Source organism: Ovis canadensis, chromosome 3, assembly GCF_042477335.2.
Source record: "Ovis canadensis isolate MfBH-ARS-UI-01 breed Bighorn chromosome 3, ARS-UI_OviCan_v2, whole genome shotgun sequence".
Classification (NCBI taxonomy): Eukaryota; Metazoa; Chordata; class Mammalia; order Artiodactyla; family Bovidae; genus Ovis; species Ovis canadensis.
The window spans coordinates 35955438-35977547 of record NC_091247.1 but is presented as its reverse complement, the minus strand read 5'-3'; the positions used below and the strand labels follow the sequence as shown (position 1 = coordinate 35977547).

The following is a 22110-nucleotide window of genomic DNA, read 5'->3' as shown; positions in this document are numbered from 1 at the left end:
AATGTGTCTCTTCCTGAGCCTTTTGCAATTATGGCTCGTTTCTCTAGGTTTCATATGGCAGGCGTCTGAGCAGAATTAAAAGCATAAGCACGTGCAAAAATAATCCGCTTCCCAAGATAGTAAATGCTGAGAAGTTCTATATTAGAACACACTGTGAGTGCTGACTGGCTGGGGCATGATTAACCTAATAGGCTTAAAGTTCCACTTGCCATGCGCATCTGTTAGGACACGAGCAACACTCAGAGGCCCGTAATCCATGAGACTGAAGTCCTTTAGAACTGCCCTTTTGCTTACTAGCAGCAGAGGGCTCAAACCTTAGAACATCACCAGGACAGCAGCATTACTACCTCTGCAAGATGGGGCCAAGGAACTGAAGAGAGCTGGTTGCAAGTTTAGGACACCGCACCTTGGACTTCAAAGGATTCTGGCCTGCAGATTGCCTGGATGGACTAGTAAGACTGCCTTCTATTCCTATTTTGAATACGATTCTCTGAAAATTGTGAGGGTTGCAGGTGGGAAATGATGACAGGCTGACATCATGGGATGCACACCTTCCCATAGTGATCTTGTTAACAGTGTTGCCAAGAGTGGCATCCAGTTTTTTAAAAAGCCCAAAGCAATTCTGCCAGGACATCAGAGGGCCAGTGAAAGAGGCTCCCTCCCTTTGCTGGTTCAAAGTTCCACCTGCTATGACCCTGGAGGGGGCTCGTCACAGGGACAACAGGCAGAACAGCCTAGTCCCAGGTGGACCCAGACCATGGCTGACAGTCTCTGTCAGCTCACCAGGGATCCCACTGCAGGCAAAGCAAAAGATATGGAGAGACTGATTCCAGAAACAAAAACCTCCCCATCCCAGCTGAACAAATCACAAAGCTGCATGGCTACGGACATTCCATTCAAGAGACAGAGCTCCCATGGGTCACAAGGGGTAGCCTTTTCCGGGGAAGAGAGTGAAGAAAGTAATACCCAGGAGACTTCCAAATGGGCAAAGAGACCAAAGTGTCACAGGTCGAGCAAGCAGGGTCATTACTGCCAAACCATCCTTCCTGCCCACGAGTCTGAAGACAAGGTGGACTTCCCCGACCCCCTGGTGAAGGCCCACCAGCGCACGTACACCTATCTGCACGCCTGCCTCTCCAAATATGAAGCAGTTCTGAGCATTACCCATCGGGCTACCCAGACCCACGAGCTGCTGCAGCCCATGGTCAGCTTCCTGATGCTGTGTTTCGATGAGGTCAACCAGCTCTTGGGGGAGATCGCCAAGGATGGAGACAAGCTCCTCCAGGAGGTTCAGAAGGATCTGGCTTGGCCGTTGAGGAAAGGAGAGGCCCAGGAGCAGCCAGATCTCCTGCAGCAGCTTCTGCAGTACACAGTGAGCAAGCTGCAGGAGCTCAGCGGCACGGTGGCCTTGCTCACCAGCAGCCTCCTGGAGGGCTCTGGCAGCTACCTCCATGCCGCTGCAGCCCACCTGGGGAACAAGCTGAGCACAAAGAGGGGTGCAGATGAACACCTCCTCAGGGCTCTGGGGCACCTGGAGAGCTTGGCGAGCAGCCACAGCGACCCTGAAGCATGGGATCTACCCCTGTGCTCTGAGGACAGTGGCATCGGTGCGGACAATGAGTCCGTGCAGCTAGCAGACAAGCTGGGCAAGCAAGCCAGCTGGGACTTAGTGCCAGAGGCTGCAGAGTGGAGACCGGCGATTTCACCCACAGTGGAGGCCAGGCTGTCAGGACACACCTGGCAGCAAAGTCCATTCCGGATGGGTTTAGACGGACCCCAGGACTGCCCACTCTCAAGGCCTCTCACAGCTAAGGTTCATCCAGCAGTGCAGGGTGGATCAGGGAGCCCCTGGCCCTCCATTGCAGGCCCAGAAAATACTGCCTCCAGGCCTTGGGGGCTGGGCCAAAGCACTCCGTGTGGTCCCTCTGGGATGGGGACTTCCAGTGAAGCACACCTTTCTAAAGGCTCCAGGTGCATGGACACTCCATCCCTCAGTGAAGGTGAGGACAGCAGCTCAGAGGAGGAGGAGGACGAAGGGAGCCACACGAGCCCACGCACCTGGCAGGAAAACGCTTCCCATCCAAGGCCGAGGTCCTCACCTGCCAGTGCTGAAAGCCCATTTCAGCCACATCCCCGGAGACTCAGGAGCCCCCAGGCCCGGGAGATGGTTCTGAAGATGAAGGAAGCGATCAGTGAAAGGATCAAGTTTGTTCCTGTGCCCTCGGAGCACCAGGACTGGATGGAGGAAGAGGAGAGGGCCACGATGCCCCCGAGACCCAGCACGGCCAGCGGCAGCAGGAGGGCCCCCTCGAGGCAGAGGAGGTCCCAGTCTGAGGGGTGTCTGAAGAGCCACACAGAGGATCCCACCCTCCAGGAGCTGCGGAGGGTCCAGAGGGACCTCAGCCAGAGGCTGGAGGCGTTTTACAGCCTGGGCTCCCGATGGCAGGGGCAGAGCCAAGAGCCAGTCACGCAGCCCAGAGCTGCAAGGCTGAGGCCAGATAACTGCTGCCAGGTGGTCCCGAGCAGCACCATCAGCAAGCTAAAGTCATCCCTCACCAAGAACTTCAGCATTTTGCCAAGTCAGGACAAAAGCATCCTGCAGAAGTGCTGCTCCGGCCCTAAGGGAGAACAGCCCGGGCAGGGAAAAGCTGAGGGGCTCCCAAACATCATCCCACCGGGTGAGAGGGCTGGTGAGGCTCCAGCGGTCAGGGACCAGACCATCAGGAGCTGTCCCACCAGAACATCAGTCAAGAAACTCATTGAAACCTTCAGTCCCACTGAGAGTCTAAGGACGCTAGGGGATTCCCGGGACTCGGGGCCAAGCCCCTGCCCCAAGAAGTGGGGGGTCCCCACCATGCCTCCCAGATTCCCTATTTACAGAGGGCTGGCCCCATTGTATCCAAAGCCTAGGATTTCTCCAGCATTGAGTGGAGAATCTCTCAGGATGGGCCCAGGCTGGAGGCCCTTAGTTCCTACCTTTCCCCGTCTGCTCACAGCTGAAGCAGCCAAGAGTGAGGACCTTAACTGGGAAACAGAGGAGAACCCAGAGGATCTCCCTCCGCCGCCTCTGGAAATTCTGATGGACCAATCATTCACTTCTCTGGAGCCCCCTGAGAGCGGCGAGGCAGCAGAGAACCCCCTTGAAGGGACCCACGTGCCAGGGCTGGGAGGGACTGGCTCTGCCCGGAGAATGTGGGCCTCCCCAAGGCTAAGAGTCTCCATGAGCCCCACTGACTTGCTGCCCAGCAAGAGCACCGCCACCCTCACCAGGGCCCGCAGTGCAGAGCCAGGGAACAGCAAGGGCAGCTGCAATACCGGAAAGCTCGCCTTGGACTTCAACCACCCACCAGCAGCTAGCGGAAACCCAGAGGTGCAGGGCAGCAGGGCGCAGAGTCAGGTACGGGCAGACAGGGCCTCAGGCCTCTCCAAGCCTCCCCGGAAGGTCATCCACTGGCTCCATTCCAGCCACACATCCGGGCAGAACAGGATCTCAGAATCCAGCCTGATCAGGCCGATGCGGGGACCACATTCTCCCGAGGCCCCAAGGCAGACCCAAGGCCGAAGCCCTGTGCTAGTCAGGAAGGCCTCTCCCACAAGGGCACACTGGACGCCCAGAGTGGACAAGAGGCACTCGGGCCTGCCCTCCACTCACAGATCTGCCCAGCCAAGTGCACCCTGTGTACATGGGTCCCCTAGCCCACCCCTCAGCCCTCCAGTGAGTCCCAGGGTGCTAAGCCCCCCAATAGTGAAGAAACGAGCTTCCCCTCCCCTCCAGCACAAGCTGCCCAGCCCTCCCTCAGCAAGCCCGCTCGCTCAGCACAAGATCTCCAGTCCCCCTCCCCAGTGCACAGAAGCCGGTTCCCTGGCCTCTGGCCCCTCCCCCTCTCCCCCAGCATCTCCCAGTCAGCGGCCCAAGGAAACACAAGATTCTGAAGACTGTCGGGCAGCCACGGCATCTGGAAACACACGTTCCATTTTCTGCCCAGCCACCTCCTCTCTTTTTGAAGCTAAACTACCAATCTCAACAGTACATCCGCTCACCCCATCATCGCTGCCCCCTGAAGCTGGGAGTCCTCTTGAGACCCCCACAGGAGGCTGGAGGGGCAGCTCAGGGACACGAATGAGGGCGGATTCACAGCGAGGGACAACTCTGTGTGCCCTGAACCCTCAACCTTTCATCCGAAGGTCAGCCTCTGACCCCCGGCCGGGCGTCCGCCTTCACCTGCCTGTCCCGGATGCCACCAGCAGCGCTTGTGAATCCCAGCATGGCCAGAGCAGGTAAGGAGAGTCCTGCGGTTTGGGGGACAGAGCTGAGGGGCCCTTAGGATCATCTGGGTCCGTAGTTTTCAAACTGTGCTCCAAGAGAAGAACAAGTTGGAAAAGGGGTATCAAGATATCCAGTCTCCCAGTGCCCCAACCTGAAGCAACAATTTTTCATCTGTTACACGTTTCAGGTTCCCATGAAAGATTTCATTGCAAGACGCTCTGCTGTAATACAAATAAAGTTTAAAACAACCAGGTTGGTCCAGCCACACATGCCCCTCATTTCACAAGTGGGGAGACTGAGATGAAGTGACTTGGCCCCCAAAGTTGAGTCATGGTTACCTGTCCGGAACGAGCAGCTTGATTCCTGTCCTTTCTGGTTTACATCAGTAGACCAGCATCTTAGCGGGAGGTGCTTTGGGTCCCAGGAATTTCTTTAAACTCTTTAAAACAAAGGCCTCAAGAGGCCTTTGTGCATTGCATCTATCGCTTTTTACTGCATTACAAAGTAAAGTTGAGAGATGTCGAGTGTTTATTAATTTTTAAAATGCCCCATTCTATGTTAACGTAAATAATATAATGAAAAGTAACAATTTTTTCTGCAACAAAAAAAATTGAGGGAGCAGAAAAGAGTGACACTGTCTTTTAGTTCTGCAAACCTCTTTAGTGCGTGGGCTTCACAGAAAGACAGCTGGGTTCTCAGAACTTCATCTGCAGGCAATCTGTTGTGATGTCACACATCCTATAGTCTGGAAAACTCCATTCTGCATTCATGAAAGAATGAGTGGCAAAGGCACATAACATCTTAATATTATTATGGACACAGTTTTGACAACTTGGACACAACACCTTCCTCGAAAAGGTCTAGGAGGCAGCCAGGGGACACACTTTAAGAACGGCTGATCCTGGAGGTATTGAGTATAAAAGTTAGGCTTCCTCTTACTCCTGAGGACCCCCAATCCTGCCTCCTTCTCCATCTCCCCTTTCAGAGTTCGTAGAGGAAGAACAAGACTTTCCATGAGCACTGAGCTCAAGAACGCAGGCAGAAGGGCCCCCCTGCCTGCCCTGGGCCGGCTGAGTTCCAAGTATGCCTTTTTCATGAAGGGCGACTGATGGGCATGTTCATGGCCCAGCCACACAGACAGGCCTGGGCAGGTGGCTGTGAGAGGACATGACTCAAAGTATAGCCACTGCCTGGCCATTGAAAGGACTCATATGGTGATGTGGTTATTTTACAGGATATACAGGGACATGTATCTTTTCTTGAATTGTGGCATGGGGAGAAACATGTACATCTGAGGTCGGTTAAAGAGGACCTTTTATCAATGTGTCTTGATATCAGATCAGACAAAGCTCAGCCCGCACCAGTCCTTGCTATCTTTTCAGTGCCCATGGTTGTGTAAATCAGAAGTTAATTTCTGCCAGAGTGATATGTGTTACAGACTTCACAGTCTGTCAAGGCATATATGGTAATTTTTCACAAAGTACTCGGCAGTCAATTTTAAATAAAGATATTATCTCGGGAAAGTTGTGCGTGATTATAGTTATATAAACTTCCCCAGCCACTTGAAAGAAATGAAATATTGATTATTTTTGCACGAATTTTAATGTAACGTTGCTCTTTTCTTAAATCTAAAATGCGCTTCCTACAACACAGTACCTTTCATCTAAGAACCTCTATAAATGTTAATGCATTATTCCTCACACTCGCTACTTACTCAGTGATTAGATTTCTAAAACTGTGCCCTTCCGGAGAAGAGCTTGAGAGAACAGGGACAATAAAATGGCATTAATTAAAAACACTAACATTTTAAAACAGCAGGAGCAATAATATAGTAACATAAAATTGTTCAAGGAGAAAATACTGCCATTCTCTCAGGCTTCGCCTCTGAATAGGGAGCCTAAAAGGTTGTTTTATGTCCTGAATTTCAATATGCGGAGAGATGGGGTGGGGTGGGGAGTGATTGTAGCCTGAAAGAGGGAGGAAGAGGAAGATGCATAAACAGGAGCCTTCCCAAGGTCACGTGGAAGGTCACAGAGTGACTCACACCCGTTGCTGTCTCCTGGTCAGACCACACCTCCAAGCTCTTCCAGACTGTGCAACTGTGAGCATGTGATGGATGTAGTGGGAAAACACTCCTTCCCCAGACACCCCCCCACACTCCCCGCCCAACCCTTGTAAAGTTGGCATCTGGGAGCAAAAGCCAACCAGCTCTGAGAGCAGGGCATTTGCAGCTCTGTAGCTGACAAGCATTTTTTCTGCCCTCCTGTGTATGGGAAAAAATGCCAGGGAACTGAGCCTGATTTCCCCAAGATCATACAACAAGTCAGTGCCAGAAAGCCAGGAACTGCTCAGAACAGGCTGTTTCCCCAAGCAGGGACTTGCAGGAGCAGCCCCACCCATAGTATCTTGCAGCCAAGGCAGGCTTGCAGGACGCACTGGCCTGCGTCTGGTTTTGATCTCCCATCTGTTATCCCATGCTAGGCATGAGCCCTTTTCAGAAAACATGATGGTGTTGATACCTTCCCCATCTCAGGGCCTGGGGATTGGGCACAGTCCTTGGAGGCTTCCCCAGGACGCTCAGTTACTGAGCCTCAACTGTTACGTATTGAATCCTCTGATGGAGGCAGCTGTCTCTCTCCAGGTCTCAGTGTGTCCAGACTTGCTCCCCTAAATGCAAACGCGGTGTTTTACTCTCTGCCAGGATAGGGCTAGCCAGGCAGGGGCTCTCAGCAGCCATGTTTCCTGGATCCAGAGACCCGGGCAGCCTGCTTCCCGATCAGGTCTGGGAACAGGTGCAACCACAGCCATACAGCAACTGAAAAAAATCGACCTCCTGGCCTGAACCTCATGAAGATGTAGGACCTGGCTGGGGTTGGAGAAGACACAATGCTAGAACCAAGTCCTGTGTCAGACCTCAGTGTCAGCATCCATGGATGCTGGGCACCACAGCCTGTCCCCTGGACCTGCCCTTCCTGTTCCTGGTAGCCGCTCCCGTCCACGGGCAGCAAAGGGTCATGCCTCCCCCTGCTCCAAAGGGGCACAGGGAAAACAAACAGTAAGGTGGGTGCTGTTACCCACACATCACTGGGTCCTGCAGGAACTCATGATGGGGCCAGAGGCTGACATAGAAAAGACTGGCTTTAAGGATCAGAGTGGGTTCCTCACCACCTGAAAATTATGTATGTCGGCCAATGCCAGTGCTCACCCCCATTCCTGCCACCCTGATCTTGTCAGGGTCCAAACTCAAACTCGTCCTCTGCTGGTTGGATATCCCATGTAAGTCTAAGCACGCAGAGCCGAGCACACTCCTAATATAGTCAAGAAGGTCCTGTTGTGGGTCTCTTCCTGGCCCTGGGGTAGCTGATGGAGAGGCTTGGAACCTCAGGTGCCATATGACAGAGTGGTCCTTCAGGTCCCTTGCAGGTGTGAATTTCTGGTCATGCTACAAAAGAGCACCAGTGACAGCTGACTACTCATTGAGTGCCTGCGGTGTGCTGGGTAGTGTGTGGAGAGTTTTCCATGCTTCATCCAATATTGAAACCTTTGAGTGTCCTGTGAGATGGGTATCATTACTACCTCCTTTTGACAAAGAAGGAAACTAAGAATCAAGGCGATTAATCAACACACTTCAGGTCACAGAGCTAGTAAGTGGAAGGGGCAGGGCGTGAACCTAAACAGCGGACTCCACCTTCCATTGTTGCGGGACTAGCCTGGCTGCCCATGGCCAGGGTGGCTCTCTGAGCTGGTTCCCCATCTGGCCTAGGCTTGCTCCGTGCTTGGGACCACCTTGCATTCTGTGCCACCAGAGCGCACTGGGTGGCCCTCTTTGTTCAGAGCCCCTTCATTGTGCACTCAGCAGCTGGGAAGCTCTGTTTTATTCAAAGGCCAGGTCTGGGCCAAGCTGTTTTCATTTTATCCTGTTCAGGAAAAGGGTGGCAGCAGAGCAAAGCCGGGTTGTTTTTGCATTTGTTTTATTTTGGTTTTTGCTGTTATCGTTGGTGTTGCTTTTATTTTTAATTTGACTAGATAAGCCTAGCTCTTTATGGAATAAAAAGTGGTGGTTCAGATGGTAGAGAATCTGCCTATGATGTGGGAGATCCAGGTTTGATTCCTGGGTAAGGAAGATCCCCCAGAGGAGGGCATGGAAACCCACTCCAGCATTCTAAACTGGAAAATCCCATGGACAGAGGAGCCTGGCCAGTTATAGTCCATGGGGTTACAAAGAGTCAGACATGACTGAGCAACTAACACTTTAAAACAAAACAAAATAAAAGCCCAAGTTCTTGAGGGATCTGTTTTGTCCAGAGCTGCAGGATCTGACTGTCCCAGGAAAACCAGGACTCAGCCTGTCCTCCGAAACTCCAGGAGCGTGGCTTCCATGGTGCCCCACCAGAGGAGACACCCACAAGGGCAGCACCAGCAGGCAAAGCTGATATGGAAAGGCAGAGGCCTGGCACAAGGGCCCACCAGGTCTGTGGGCGACACAGACAGGAGGGCTAGAGAGAGACAGAATGGAGAGGGGCGGGGCCAGGAGCAACGAGGAGGGTTTGACTGGCACCTATGCTTTCTCTCTGCAGCAGCAGCGAGGAGAGCCCCAAGGACACAGAGCCACGGAACAGCCCCTGTGGCCTAGAACTGAAGGGCAGCGGCAGGGGTGCGCCATCCCCAGAGCTCTGTGTGCTAGGCCACGGGCTGCAGCGAGAGGCCAGTGTGGGCCATGCCCAGGACAAGTCCCAGCAGAAGGAAGTGACCTGACGGGCTGCCAACTGGCTGACACTGATGTCAGTCACCCCAGAAAGCAAGGGTGACAGCCAAGCGTCAGCCCCAGAGAGGGTAGGCCAACCAGACTCCTGCTGAAATGCAGGAAAGGCCTGGAAGGGGCACTGCCCGAGGGGTCTGCTAAATTCTGAACAACTACTATTTGCAGCCCTGGGTCCTGGTTTGCCTCGAGGGTCGAAGATTAACTATCAACATGGACTCCACAATTACACTCTTTAATCCTTCAAGTGTTGGCCTTAATTTAGCAGGAAAATGGATTTCCAGCATGCTTGATGAGCCAGGTGTTCATGAAACTGTCTAATTCTCTCAACAATGAAGGAAGCAGACAGCATTCTCCTAGTTTTGCAGTAAGAAAACCAAAGCACCCCCATGCCTACTCACCCTCAAGTGTCTTGAGCTCACCCAGCTAGGAAGAGCAGGAAAAATTGCACAGGTGTGCCTGGCACTAGAATCTATTATCTTTCATTACTTTTTTTTTTTTTTTAACATTCCATTGCCCTTGACTATCCCATCATTCCATTTGCCTAAAGCATGCACCTACTTGTACAAACAGAAAGCTTTTTTAAGGTTAAAAAGTGGCATGGCATTCAAGTACCCATTATGAGCTCTGTTGAGAAGCTGATTGCTCCAGAGATAAGAAGCCTGCAGTGAGATTAAGACACACAGCTCCACCTACCCTCCTTCTTCTGCTTCCCAAGCTCAACTCTAAAGCCCCAGAAGCAAAACATCCAGCCCATTGGTGCAGTCCTGTTGCCCTTCCAGCTAAGCATGTCTCAGATGCTCAGTCCTACGCACCCACATGCCTCTCAGACTGAGTGGGTACAAGCAAGCCTCCCAAACAAGGCAGCCTTTTCTCTGTGCCCTACGAGGACTGAAGCACAGAAGGACGTGTGGGTAAGGGGTGCAAATGCGCACACACATACCCCCCACACACACAAAACCAAACTCCCACAGGGGTTTCTCAGCCAACTTTATTCCCAGTCATCTGCAGACCTTCTGCTGGAGTTGAAATTGAAGTGAAGAGCCATCGTTCATGCCAAAACCCTGCTTCTGTCAATTGAGCTAGATATTTGCGGCAGCTTTTGGAATTTTTCCACTGGAGGCTGTGGCGTGCTTTCTGTTTAGAAAAGAATTTGCAGTAATTGGATGATTCAGTGCCAGCACAGTGGGTTGTCAAAAGACAAGAATTCTCACCCACAGGGTACAGCAAAGGGGCAATCCTTCACCTTTGCTGCAAAGCTGATTTTTTTAAGTTTGGAAAAATTAAAGTCTTCAAGCCCTGTCTTGTTGAAGTGGATCATGACTCAAGAACGTGTTAAACTGGGTCCTGAGAATTCAGCTACCTCCCCCACGGACAGGCTGAAGCTCTGAATAAGGGAGTCCCTCCTTGACCTGTTCAGATACTCAGACAGAGGTGACAGGGACCATCTCTTCCAAGGCATCCGGGACAGTGTTGATTAGACTACCACGAGGGGCCACAACTTGCCCCTCTGTGGGGAAATGTCTGTGCACGCCCACCGTGAGATCGTGTTTCTGTGTATCTGCTCTAATTCTCAGAGCAGAACTCAGGCCACGGTGGGGCGGAGTCACACCCCAGGCGGGAGGGTGGATCCTGGGAACTGCCCAGGCTGCAGGAAACCCTGGCAGTTTAAAGCCACCCAAGCAGGCAGGACCTGGGTAAGTGTGTGAGAGCAGCCAGCTTCAGGGAACTTGTTTGAGGTAGGGATAAAACTTGTTCAGGCCATCTCCCTGCACGGTTAGGCTGGCAGCATGCTGCCGAGGGCTGGGCGCCATAGGCAAGCTTTCAGGAAGCGAGCAGTGCGGAGCCATCCAGTCTAGAGGTAAGAACTGGTCAGAAGGGGTCCTGCCCTATGTGAGGTTTCGAGGCCAGCTTCCTGGAGGTCTGAAGAAACAACACAGAACCCCAGCTGCCAGGAGATGAGACAGGGACCCAGCTGATGAAACTGATTCTACATGGGGACATAACCTCAGCAATGACAAGTCTAGTGATAGGATGAGAACGGGGAGCCAGATCCAAAAGAATGGAAAGTGAGGCTGACTTCCAGCCCGGGCCCTGCCACCCTCCCCCAAAGGGCCTTATCTTAGAGGTTTGGGGCTGGTTTAAGTGGGGGTGGGGGGTGGGAGGTGGGCTGATTGTACCCAGCTGCAGTGATATGAGGGAAAAGTGGGCAGCTAGGAGCCAGGCAGCATATTATGTGATGGAGGAGGCTCAGTATCAGAGAGAATGCCCTGGAAGGGTCTGGAATGAACCATTGCTGCCTTCATGAGGGTGCCTGGCAGGTGGTTCTGTAAGAGGAGAGCCCCACCCCCATGAAAGCTAGGCTGGTAAAATAGCAGCAAGCACCCACCCCTCCTGTCTGTCCTGCAGTCAGCAGTGGAGGGATCCAGGGCACCCAGGATTCCTGCCATCAGCAGTGAACCGGCTGATGAGTTTTCCTCCCCCTGCCTCCACTGAGCACCTGCTGTGCCAGGACAGGGCCAGGCTGCCACCATATATTCTCATATGTCATATAATGAGAGACCCAGAAACCTCTAGGCCCAGGCAGCAGGAGCAATGAGCTAGTAGAGCCATCAAGATGCCCAAGGACCCAAAGGCTTCAAGAATCCCAGGTCATCTTCCAGGAGAGCGGCAAAGGGGAGGGGTTGCTGAGGCCAAAGAGCTAAGAGGCAGTAAAGGTCTAAGACGAAGCAGTGCCAAGCTGGCCCAGGAACAGATGAGCCAAAGATGAGTTTCAGGGGCTACTATCCCAACGATGGGTTTCCCTTGTGGCTCAGAATCCTGGTAAAGAATCCTCCTACAATGTGGGAGACGCTGGTTCAACCCCTGGTTTGGGAAGATCTCCTAGAGAAGGGAACAGCTACCCACTCCAGTATTCTGACCTGGAGAATTCCATGGGCCGTATAGTCCATGGGGTCACCAAGAGTCAGATACAACTGGGCAACTTTCACTCACTTTCCACTCACTCATCCCAACCACTGTACTCAGCCCAAATTACATTCTGAATTAAACTCTGTAAAAATAAATTAAATCCACCCCATTGAACCACTTGTGTGAAAATCCATTGTTTCACCCTTCCTGTGGCCAGGCCTTTCCTCAAACCTGTGTCTTTGGCTCTGCCTTGGAAAAAACTCACTGTTGGTGGCCATGTGGGGCAAGCCCAGCTCTAGAGCTTCTCAGATGGGTCACTCTTACCTGCCTTCCCCCTGTGCCTAAGCCCTCATCTGTGTTGGGTCCAATCCACTTCCTGTGCTCTAGGGGAAGGGAGAGCAGAGATTTTTTGTTTTGTCTTGTCTTTTTAAATTAATTAAGCCAATGAACCCAACCTGTTAAAGACTTATGAGTCTGTTCTTTTTCTTCATAGTTAGAAACCAAGAAGGAATATTGAGTACAAAGGCAAAGCAAGCCCACATAGGAGATTCAGTTAAGGGGTGCATATCATATCCAGATTCTTCTTGGGGCCAACTCCTTTTCTTCTTGGAGGATGGGACGGCCATCCCCCATGCCCATGGGGACCCCAGAGCTGCAAAGAGGGAGGTGTTCAGCCCCCTCTTTATCCAGCTTGTTAGTGATGAAGCAAACAGTACTGCACCAAGGGAGAACCACAGTTTTCTAGTTCTGCCAAAAGGATTCATGGAGTAAAAAAAGCAAATACAATATTCAAGTGGAATAGTGTAGCTTTTTGCAAATTTAAAAACAATCTTCAGAATGAAATATAACTTCCTTCCATAGCTTGGGTCTGTGTGGTTCCTTACTATAAGCATGATCTATATTCCTTCCTCGCATCATATACCCAGTCCAGAACCTAAAATAACCCATGCTGATAGAAAATTCAGGGCAGACACAGACCAAAGAGACTTTACTTTCATTGTGAAGAGCTTATGTTTGACAAGACTAGCCTCATAAACCCTACAAGGTGAAGGAAAGGGATTTTGAGAAATATATTCTTTTTTCCTAAAATAACCCAGTATTTGTGTATGTATCAGGGGAGCTGGTGCTATGAATTATTAAGTGTCAACATGCTTGTCAGTTAATCATCTGGTTGACTGTATACAGGCTGCCAACATCCACTCTTATCTGCCAAAGCAAACTTATCAAAGGTAATATATTTTTAAGTAGCCCCGCATCAAAGTCTGTTGAACTGCCATAAAGTAAATGTGTTTCAAGCCTATATTAACAGAACATGTTATACTGCACTATGGTTTCCTCCTTGTACTACCAGAAGTTTAAATAAAGTTCCATCAATCCATTCAGACAGTTTTATGAAATGTAATTAAAGATGCATTGCACATGTGAAGGAGCAAACAGTTAATTCACTCGGGACTCTAATTCAGTTTTATGGAGGACCCTGGATGCTGCTGGCTTGATTACACTCACGGACTTCAGAAAGTAACTTTACAATAGTCTGTGGGCCTTGCATCCGGTGACTGAAGAAGTTGACCAACCTGGTAATCTGGGTTCCAAATGCTGTAATTTCAGACATCCTTGAAGTCTGGCACCCAAGGCAGCAATCTGACTGGCATGCAACAATGCTAAGGACTGAGGTAATGCCCCTAGACCGACCAGATGGGCTGGAAGTGAAGGAAGCAGAAGGAGAAAGGAGGGAGGACGTGGTGAATGTGACCCTTTCCCTGGGAGCCAGACTCTCCCACTCCTGGTTGGGCTGGAGACCTGACACCTCCATTGACTCGCCCTGTGACCTGGCTTTACAGGCTCATTTCTTCATCTACCAGGCAGTAATAACAATGCTAATCAGCTAATCCTGCCATCTGTAAGGCATGAGCAAACCTGCCTTTTCTAAACCATCTCTTGGAGCCATTTGGGGGGACTGAAGTCATAATCCCTCGGTCATCTTTGTTTTTAGTGTTCAGTTCTGCCGTCTCTGCATGCTAAGATTCTGATTAAGAAAAGAACTCAAGACCATTTCCCCCTCCTAGATCTGTGCTTTGATCCTTAGAGAAAGATAAAAACAGCTGTCAAACTCCGCTAGAATTGACTTCCTTCTTTGAAGAATTCCGTGTCTTTCAAAGTGAAAAGACTTTAAAACATTTTGCTGGCAATCGCAACTACATATGTCAAACATACCAAACAGGGGAAAAGCAAATTAAGCTTCTGAATCTCCCATTTATTCCCACATTGAGTTGTAAGTGATCTGTCAGTCAGCTGGTAGGAATGACTGGCATGTCTTCAGAATAGCAGGTTTTACTGGGATAAGACTAGAGTTCATCATAATTATTTCTTTGTGTATAACACTCTACTTTTTCAAAATACAATTATCTACATTGTTTCATTATATCTTTTGGGGGAAAAAATCCTAGAAGATGAACAAAGTAAGTATTTTTTCACTGCCTTTTACAAATGGAGTAAAAGAGAGGCTGAGAGATGTCAGATGTTTTCCTCCAAATACACATTGTCAGCCTGTTGCAAAGAAAGTCCCCTATTCCCTGGCCAGCCTTGGTTCTAAAACATATTGCAACAATGTTCAGATTATTCTGGGGAACAGTCTAGGAAAACCACAAACTTCTCTGGAAGAAATTCTCTGTTTTCTCCAGCTTTTACAGAAAGGAAATTATTTTTCATATCTAGCCAAAGTCTAGCTATAGCGATAGCCATTCCTATTAAACTAACTTAGATGGAAACTCAAAATTAACTAACTTAGATGGAAACTCAAAATTTCCAAGAAAATTTTAAAAAATAATAATCCCCTCTACACACCTCAACCACTTCCCCATCCCTCTCCTCCATGCGCATATAAAACTGTCCCTGGCATTAAGGGGAAAAAAAGTCTTTTCAAAAAATATTTGTTGCTCATTGCCATGACCCCCAGAGTGGGCTTCCAGGTGAAGCCTTCTGGCAGGAGCAGACAAAGCCTTACTCTGGAGACACCTCTTCTACTTTATTGTCAGTGTCCCAGAGCAGTAAAAAAACTGCTGGATGAGACAAAAAGGAAATACAGCCCCTGGGAAACAAATTGCCTTCATGAAAATTATTTATCTGGATTTTTTTTTTCCCCCTCCTTTGGAAGGGGAAAGGATTGGCTATGTTTACAAAACCTGGTGATATGTTAAAGCTTTGGTTCAGTTAACAGCTTCTGACAGCAGCCCACAGAGGTGCTGGATCACTTTCTGGATATAAAAATTCTCAAGGAGAACCCAAGGTGACGCTAATAATAACCATCAACCCACAGAGAGGTAATTATACAGCTGTGATTAAAGCAAAACAAAACCTTCAAATGTTATAACCTTCCTCACTGGAACACCAGCTGGTAGGATACAGAGAAACCATAATGCCCTCTGAGTAAGCCCCAGTGACGACACAGACCAAACTGGGCCCCCTGAAGGGTCCCTGACTCAGAAATGCCCACCTGATGAGCGATCTGTACACACAGTGATGCTGCCCTGCCAGCCTGCGCAGGGACTCCTGAAACCCTGCTGAGAACAGGCAATCAGGATGCTGCTTCTGCAACCTGTCTGATCCCGGGTAGATCAGACTCCCAGGTCCCTCACTCCCGGGACAGGTCTATAGCTGAGAATAAAAATCTGATTTTTAACAAGCACCTTGATTCCTGTCTCTCTTTCTTCTCCAGTCTCCATGCCTCTTCCCAAAGTTTTCATCAACCGCATTTGAGAAATACTGACTTAAGGATGCTCATTCCCAAGTGTGGACTAGTCTGGGACCTACTCAGAGCACTGAAGCTGTGGCTCAGGCGCTTTAGAGTGTGTAAGGATGACTGAGGTTTCTGATTCAGTTGGTCTAGAGTGTGACCCAAGGGTCCCCACTTTAACAAGCATTAGAGATACTGCTGTTGCCAGCAGGCCATGGTCCACGTGGTATCTACACCTTCAGCAGGCCAACAGCCTCCAATAATGATGGCATACCTGAAACCTTCCCATTTTCTCAATCTTCTGCCTGCCCTTGAACCTCTGCCAAAGCACGAGATCTTGCCAAAACACTCCCTGGCTATAGCAAGCTCTGAATAAAGAGTCTTTGCACTTCTCATTTGGTTGGTCTTCATTGATTTCCACAAATCCTATCCCACACACACAAGATTGATAAGGAAAGATCAGAGAGATTGACAAGTGGTTCCAAGGCCACGCACCAGAAGCAACAGTGCCTGAACTTGAGTCTAGCCTCTCTGACTCCAGTATCTGGCCTCCATCAGTCTCTGTCCCCAGCCAGGACACCCCAAGGCCGCCAGGTGGGGAGAGCTGACAGCCCAGATGCCCACAGGGCCAAAGCCATTGCTGTTTTCTGCTCCTCTGATTTTACTGTGATTTCAGAATTTGGCCACCCATTAGAATCACTTGAGAAAAGAAACAAAGAGAAGACAGAGAAGAAATGAGAAAAGAAACTGTAAGATACACACACACACACACACACATACACACACACACACAAGCACACACACATACGCACACACACATATACACACATACACCGGAATACCATTTAGTCATGAGAAAGAAGGAAACCCTGCCATCTGTAACAACTTGAATGAAACTTAAGGGCATTATGCAAAGTGAAATGTCAGATAGAGAAAGATAATACTGCCTGATTTCACTCACATGTGGAATCAAAAAAGGTGAATTCAAAAAACAGACAATAGAATGGTGGTTACCAGGGGCTGAGGAGGTAGGGGGCAGGGGCGGGGGGCACGCTATGGGGAGATATTGATCAAATTGTATAAATTTCTAGTTATAAGGTTAATAAATTCTGGGAATCTAACATACAACATGGCTCTTATCGCTAACTATTCTGTGTTATATAGATGACTGTTACCAAGAGAGTAAATCTTAAATGTTCTCAACACACAAAAACAGTAGTGATTATGTGATCAGATGGAGGTTTTAGTTAATGCTATGGTGGTAATAATTTTGCAATATATAAATGTATCAAACAATACATTGTGAAACCAAGGCTAGTCATCAGTTAGATCCATTAAATTATAACTTGCTTAATAAATAATAACTGTAACCCAGCTTCACTGACTAAGCTCACTTCAATTGTTTTTACAAAAACTTGTTTGTCTTCCAAGCATTATGTATTATTGTTTGCCTAAGTTGTTTTTCAGGAACTTGGAGTTAGCTGTTGCCCAGCTCATGGATCGAATCAAAACCCCCAGGGGCGGGCCCAAGCCTCAGCATTTTTTCAGATCTCACTGGATGATTCTGAAGTGCAATCAGAATGGAGAACTATTTCTTCACTCAGGAGACAAGAAATGAAGCAGGGAAGAGAGAATAAGAGAAGAAGTGGAGCCTGTAAGAAAATGTCAAAAATTCCCAAGCAAGGAATTCCTAAGCAGTTACACGTTTTCAGACAAGCCTTTGTTCCTTGATTCTGACACTGGAGAGAGAGAAAGTGAGAGAGAGAGAGAGAGAGAGAGAGAGAGAGAGAGAGAAGCTCTTCCATAGCTCAAGGCTGTATTCCCACCCCAAGGGCATCTTGTAAGTTAGAGCTCCTGGCTGCACACCACCAAGCAAATAATGGAGTGGGCTCTGCTCAAACCCACCATGGTTTTCAGGACAGTCTTCATTCCCAATAAGCCTCATTCTTCCAGGCACTCCTGACAGGCCCAAGTTACTAATAAACTGTCTTTCCTTTGCTTCAGAAGTAATGATGCAAGAACTTTTTTTTTTCAGTTGGAGTATAGTTGCTCTACCACGGTTCACCAGCCTCTGCTGTGCGATGAAGTGAGTCAGCTGTATGTGTACATAGGCCCCTCCCTCTTGGATCTCCCTCCCACCCCGCTCCATCCCATCTCTCCAGGTCAGCACAGAGCTGGGCTCCCTGTGCTGTCTAGCAGGTTCCCACTGGCTGTGGGCTTTACACATGGTAGTGCACACACACCAATCACAGTCTCCTGGCTTATTTCCACCCCCCTGGCCTGCCCTGTGTCCCCGCATCCATTCCCTGCATCTGCCTCTCTATTCTTGCCTTGCAAGTAGGATCATCTGTACCATTTTCCTAGGTTCCACATAATTTCCTGAGGCACCCAGAACCATCCAGCCCCTCCCCACTGATTTGTGCCAGGAGTGTCAGCTGCAGAGCCCAGCTGCCCAGAGACTAGATTAAAACCTAAGATAGTGAAGGAAAAAAAAAACACACACACACATAAAGATTTATTCTTTGCTTTTCAGATGTTTTCAGTTGAACACCCAACTGTGAGGATGGGTACAAAGTACAGGAGATGGAAAACTTCCGGTTTGAAGACAGAAGGCAGGACCCAAGTGCAGGAAGACAGGGCAATCAATGTCTTTGAGTTTAACTTCTGCCTTTAAAATCCCTCTGCTCCTACAGTCCTATCCAGCTTCCCAGGTGGCGCTAGTGCTAAGGAACCCACCTGCCAATGCTGGAGACATAATACGCTCAGATTCGATCCCTGGGTCAGGAAGGTCCTCTCAAGGAGGGCAGGGCAACCTACTCCAGTATTCTTGCCTGGGAAATCCCATGAGCAGAGGAGACTGGTAGGCTAGGGCCCCAGTTCATGGGGTCACAAAGAGTCGGACACAACTGAAGCAACTTAGCATGCACATCTACAGTTCTAAAAAATTCTGAAACATTCTGACAGGCTCTAGGAACTTTTTTTTCTTAAAAAAATTTTTAGCTCCTCAACCAGGGATTGAATCCTCACCCTGTGCATGGGAAGGTGAAGTCTTAACCACTGGATGCCAAGGAAGTCCCTAAGTCTCTAGGATCTGGACCAGCAGGAAAAGTCAGTCTCCAAACCAAATTGAAAAAGCCTACTTAGAGTCCAAGCAAACTCAATTAATTAAATTGTATAAAATCAGCCTCTTGGGTGTCTTTGATGGGCTCACCATCTAGCAGGTCTTTAACCTCAGCCAGTCAGAATCATCCGGAAAAGGCAATGGCACCCCACTCCAGGACTCTTGCCTGGAAAATCCCATGGCCAGAGGAGCCTGGTGGGCTGCAGTGCATGGGGTTGCTAAGGGTCAGACATGACTGAGCGACTTCATTTTCACTTTCCACTTTCATGCATTGGAGAAGGAAATGGCAGCCCACTCCAGTGTTCTTGCCTGGAGAATCCCAGGGACGGGGGAGCCTGGTGGGCTGCCGTCTATGGGGTCACACAGAGTCAGACCCGACTGAAGCGACTTAGCAGCAGCAGCAGCAGTCAGAATCAACAAAGGGTGAGATGGTGCAGGGGGAAGCCCCAGCAAAGGTCATAAGGAGGTGAGAAGCTGCTCAGGCTGGGACTGGAATTACCCACACCTTTAAGCCGCCTATTAAAAGCCCAAGTCCCAGGATGACTGTTCCACGCCTAGCCTCACCCCAGGGAATTTGTGCCAAGGGGAGGGGAGAGCCTAGTTATGTGGTGGCAACACCACATAATGAAAAAGAGGCTTCCCCAGCTGGGGGCATCCAGGGGTTTGGAAACAACTGAGTTGGTTCAAAGCTTCCCAGCCTGTTCTGGGCTATACTCTCAGGAGGGGCTCAGAACACTGAAGTAGACCTGATGCTGTACCTGGGGGTAGGTGACAGTGGAGAGGGGTCCACTGGTGGGCCTGCCAGAGAACTTGCTGGTCTGAAGCTGGGCCTTGGGGACTTGCCTTCGGATCTGCCCCAGAGGTGCTACGGCTCCTTGGTTGGCACTGGGATATTGCCCCTTCAGCCTGCACCTTAGCATGCATTAGAGGTCATGATCTGAGCTCTAGTTCTTCCTGGTCATGCTATTGTCAACCTGCCACTGACCCTGGCAAGACAGAGCCACCCTCACTGTGCCCAGAACCCCAGCCTGGAACATTGTTCCCCTCTCACTGCCAGAACCCCGTCTCCCATTCTCTCACTGCTCCATCAGTGGCTCCAGCTTTGTGTTCTGGCCCAGCCCACATCCAACACACCTCTCCAACTCCGTGATCTGCCCCAGCCGGAGTGACCTGTGTGGTTTCAGAGCTCCCACAAGACATCTGCACATCCGGAGCTTTATTCTTCATCCGGTCCTTTAAGTTTCAAGGCTGAGGGCTCCTCTGGTGGCTCAGTGGTAAAGAATCCACCTGCCAACGCAGGAGACATGGGTTTGATCCCTGATCCAGGAAGATCTCACGTATCGAATGACAACTAAGCTTGTGTACCACCTACTGAGCCTGTGCTCTAGAGCCCAAAAGCCACAACTACTGCACCCACGTGCCACAACTACTGAAGTGCGCGTGCCCTAGGGCCTGTACTCCACAACAGGAGAAGCCGCTGCAATGAGAAGAACAAGCATCACACTGGAGAGTAGCCCCTGCTTGCCGAAACTAGAGAAAACCCTGTGCGGCAACAAAGCCCAAGCACAGCTAAAGATAAATAAGTGAATAGAGTTTGAAAGAAGTTTCAAGTGTGAAACATAATCTAGTCCTCTTCAGAAACTAGCCAGAAAAGCCTTGCAGAGAAGGCTTTTAGTAATGCCAGTGTCAGTATCAAACTCTCCTTGCCTTTAGATTCTTTAGAAGGTTCCCACAGGACCAGCAGATACCGCACTGAAGATATTGTAAAGCAGAAGCAGGATGCTCCCAGAGATGCTTGTGTTCACCCCACATCAGGCTTATGACAGATGGGCTGGATTTGAGTGAGCAGCTCAGGGTCTCTGGGTGCAGCAGGGCTTCTCCAGCTATTCACAGACAGGAGCTATGCTGCAACACGGTCTGCAACATGGGGGGTCTGTGCTACACTTTATCTCCCTAGTTCTTTGCCTCAGTAGCATCAGCAACTGGTTTTACTGTTACCATGTTTATTTTCTTTCTAGAATTCTCTGTGTGTCAGTCAGTCAGTTCAGTTGCTCAGTCATGTTCAACTCCTTGCGACCCCATGGACTGCAAGCACGCCAGGTTTCCCCGTCCATCACCAACTCCCAGAGCTTGCTCAAAATCATGTCCATCGAGTAGGTGATGCCATCCAACCATCTCATCTTCTGTTGTCCCCTTCTCCTCCTGCCCCCAATCTTTCCCAGCATCAGGTACCATACTGATGTGTACCATACTATATTTTGACTTCTCTATACATTACAAGGAATTTACCACCAAAGGTTTTCATCACCTTACGATTAATCCTCTTTCCCCTTTTTGCCCATCCCCGCTACGACCCCACTTCTATGGTAACTATTACTACATTTTCTGTATTTATTTACTTCTGTTTAGTTTGTTCATTTTTTTGTTTTTTGTTTTTGCTTTTGTTCTTTCATATTCCCAGATGAGTGAAATCTTAAGGTATTTGTCTTTCTCCACTTGATTTATTTCACTTATCATAATACCTTCAGGTTTCACCCATGTTGTTGCAGGATTTCATCTTTTTTATGACTTAGTATTATAGTGTGTGTGTGTGTGTGTGTGTGTGTGCAGGCGCACACATATGTTACACGTGTGGGCAGTGCGTGTCCTACATCACCTTTATCCATTCACCCAAAATTGGGCACTTAGGGTGTTTCCATATCACGTTCTGTTTTCTCTGGCACAAACTTAGCTATTGAAAAATTCTCTGACGTCAGAAAAAAAGTACAAGATAATAAAACCTTAGAAAAATAAGCAATTCTTTTATTTCTACTTCAAAATATATTATATACATCTGGAACTCTAAGGGAAAATAGACCAGGAGATTATTCCATCATAAAAAATAAAATAAGATAAAAATAGCAGCTGCCCATTCCAGATCCACCTTTAACCCAGAAGAAAGGGCCCCGAGCTGCCAGTTGTCCTGCTGTCGGATGCCTTCCCCCGTCAGTGACCTCGGGGCTGCCTCATGGGGATTCTGTGTCTAAGAGCTCCTGGAGCGTTTTGAGGACTTGCTTTGGCTGGCCGGCAGCCAAGTCCTGCAGCCGGGAGCCCATCTGCTCCTGGAGGCTCCTGCACAGCCGGCAGACGGCCGTGCGGACGTTCCCGCTGTGCCCGGGCAGGACGCCGTTCCCCATCATGCTGTTCAGGAAGTACCAGAGGACTGGAAGGACGTGGCGCTCCACGGCCTGAGGCTTTCGGGGGTAAACCGAGGCCACCAGCACTGTCAGACAGAAAAGAGGGACAGTTCCTTGAGTCAGGCACTCTCTCCCTCTCTCACC

The 22110-nt window shown here is 49.5% G+C and overlaps 2 protein-coding genes across 2 annotated transcripts in view; one reads left to right on the top strand and one right to left on the bottom strand.

Annotated features, from left to right (window-relative positions):
* The first annotated feature begins 538 nt into the window (after positions 1–538).
* Positions 539–9022, top strand: PCARE (photoreceptor cilium actin regulator). The gene is made up of 2 exons (XM_069581916.1): positions 539–4278; positions 8845–9022. Exons 1-2 carry the CDS (start codon positions 539–541, stop codon positions 9020–9022), a joined length of 3918 nt encoding a protein of 1305 aa, XP_069438017.1.
* Positions 9023–21652: 12630 nt separating this feature from the next.
* TOGARAM2 (TOG array regulator of axonemal microtubules 2) overlaps positions 21653–22110 on the bottom strand; it is a 44887-nt gene continuing 44429 nt past the window's right edge. The window contains 2 exon segments of the mRNA XM_069581915.1: positions 21653–21774; positions 21777–22052. Coding sequence (XP_069438016.1) covers positions 21716–21774; positions 21777–22052 — 335 coding nt within the window. The 3' untranslated portion in view covers positions 21653–21715.

Bases quoted from the DNA above. Each gene is read 5' to 3' on its own strand.
- PCARE (XM_069581916.1), top strand. From the start codon at position 539: ATGGGATGCACACCTTCCCATAGTGATCTTGTTAACAGTGTTGCCAAG. The intron at 4,279-8,844 runs GTAAGGAGAGTC...TTCTCTCTGCAG, and splicing joins TCCCAGCATGGCCAGAGCAG to CAGCAGCGAGGAGAGCCCCA.